Genomic DNA, 1862 nt, shown 5'->3' on the forward strand with positions numbered 1-1862 from the left:
TTTAGGAAGTTGTACTGTATCTTTCATTTTTTTTTTTTTTTTTTAAGTCTTAACTAGTAGTAAAGAGGAAGAGATTGGTTCACTCATGCTCCGTGCTGCCGCTTGAAATGTAAAAAGCAATCTGGCATCACATTAATGACATTTCATAATAAAACTAACCATTTAAAAGCTGAGACAATATTGTGACTTGTGCATATTGTGACTTACACCTCAAAATGAAAGCGTGTGTCACATAAAGGCACATGTCAGCTTCATGAAATCAACCTAACTTTCTCCCCCGTTATGGCGCCCCTGGAAAGGGGGCAGAGTGAATAACACAGTAGAAAGCACACATACACTAATATTAACACAAAGACACATACCCATGTCCCATTACCAGTTCAGTACCTTTGGGAAAAGGAGAAAAGAACAGTAAATGAAGGACATTTTACAGAACTCACAACTTTTCCAGGCATGAGCGGTGTTCAGCATCCAAAACTTAAAGTCCAACTGAATGAACAAAATGTCCCTTTCCTTGCACACAACTACATGATTCACTCATCAATATGCCCCCAGAATTGCATGGAGGCCTGAGCCACTGTATAGGATACAATTCATCGATTTGTGAGTGAAAAGAGTGAAATGTGAGTGAAAAGAGTTGGTTTATAGATAGTGGAAGCACATTAGAATACTAATTACACCTATAAAAAGACAATATTTTAGCACTATATAAATATGTAGAGCATTTTACAGGGAAAAAAAGGTATAGAAACTGAAGAAAAAAAAAAAAAAAAAAAGACATTGAAAATAATATTTTTAATTGAACACGCACACGAGTTAAAAAGTAAGCATAAAGCTCAACTTCTCACCATGTTCGTTCGTATCCTCCTTCCCAGCGTTTTGCTCTCTCTGGTTCTTCATCCATGATTTATAATTTTAACAGACTGTAAGCTTTCTTTATGTTATACAGTTATTCCATTCTTCAGAAAGGTTTGTACTCTCAGATGTTTCAACAGATTTATGCATTCGGTCTCATCACAGAGACTCGTTGTATAGTTTTTCAAAATGAACCTTATAACAGCAAACACAGGAAAATGTCTATAAACTCGATTTTTGAATTAATGACACATTAATAGGTAACTTGCTCAGCGGACTATAAAAAACAACCCGATTCAACCGTTATTTACTTTCGTGCAACCCTTGTCCGTCGATTCGTAATGTCCCACCGGTACAAAATGCGAACAATAGTAGTTCCGAGTTATTGGAGGGCCGACGTGTTCCCTATATGGATCCATAAAACATAAGTTTATTATTATCTTTTAGTTGCCCCCTTTAATTAATTTAATTAACTAATTTAAATGAATACAAACAAAGACGTTTATAAATTGAATAGCTTTATTTTACTATGTACACAAATACAAGCAAAAAAATATACTGTACATTCAACACAATTAGCCTGCCACATTACAAATTTTCAGCGACGAATTCTCTATAGATTTGATATAATTGACTGAAAGAGCCAAATTATATAAATTATACAATTGTAACTGAACTCACACCCATTCTATAAGTGTTTAATTAAATTAAAAAACAACAGAATAGATTGCTATTCTGGTGACAGATTAATCAAGTAAAAAAAATAAAGGTAAAATAAAAAGAAATGAAAATCCAGTAAGACATCATTATAACAAACAACATTAGAACCTCTTTGCTTGAAGATCCCTAAAACTACAACAAAAAGTGGTCAGTCTTGCTCATTTTAAGCAGTGTGGGCTAGTTACTCAAAGAATGTAATGTATTACTCATTACTAGTTACTCATTTCAAAGGTAATATTGTTACTTTACTTATTACTTTCTGGCAACAGTAATTAGTTACACTACTG

At 33.5% G+C, this 1862-nt stretch overlaps 1 protein-coding gene across 1 annotated transcript in view; it reads right to left on the minus strand.

Moving 5' to 3' along the window:
• The window catches only part of LOC107752507 (general transcription factor IIH subunit 2-like), a 4713-nt gene extending 3517 nt beyond the window's left edge, over positions 1-1196 (minus strand). Inside the window, exon 1 of the mRNA XM_016568499.1 lies at positions 849-1196. Within this exon, the coding sequence (XP_016423985.1) occupies positions 849-904 (56 nt within the window). The 5' untranslated portion in view covers positions 905-1196. The remainder of the gene's footprint in view (positions 1-848) is intronic.
• Between the last annotated feature and the right edge of the window lie 666 nt (positions 1197-1862).

This window comes from Sinocyclocheilus rhinocerous, unplaced genomic scaffold (genome assembly GCF_001515625.1).
Source record: "Sinocyclocheilus rhinocerous isolate Xijiao unplaced genomic scaffold, SAMN03320098_v1.1 scaffold1853, whole genome shotgun sequence".
Lineage (NCBI taxonomy): Eukaryota > Metazoa > Chordata > Actinopteri > Cypriniformes > Cyprinidae > Sinocyclocheilus > Sinocyclocheilus rhinocerous.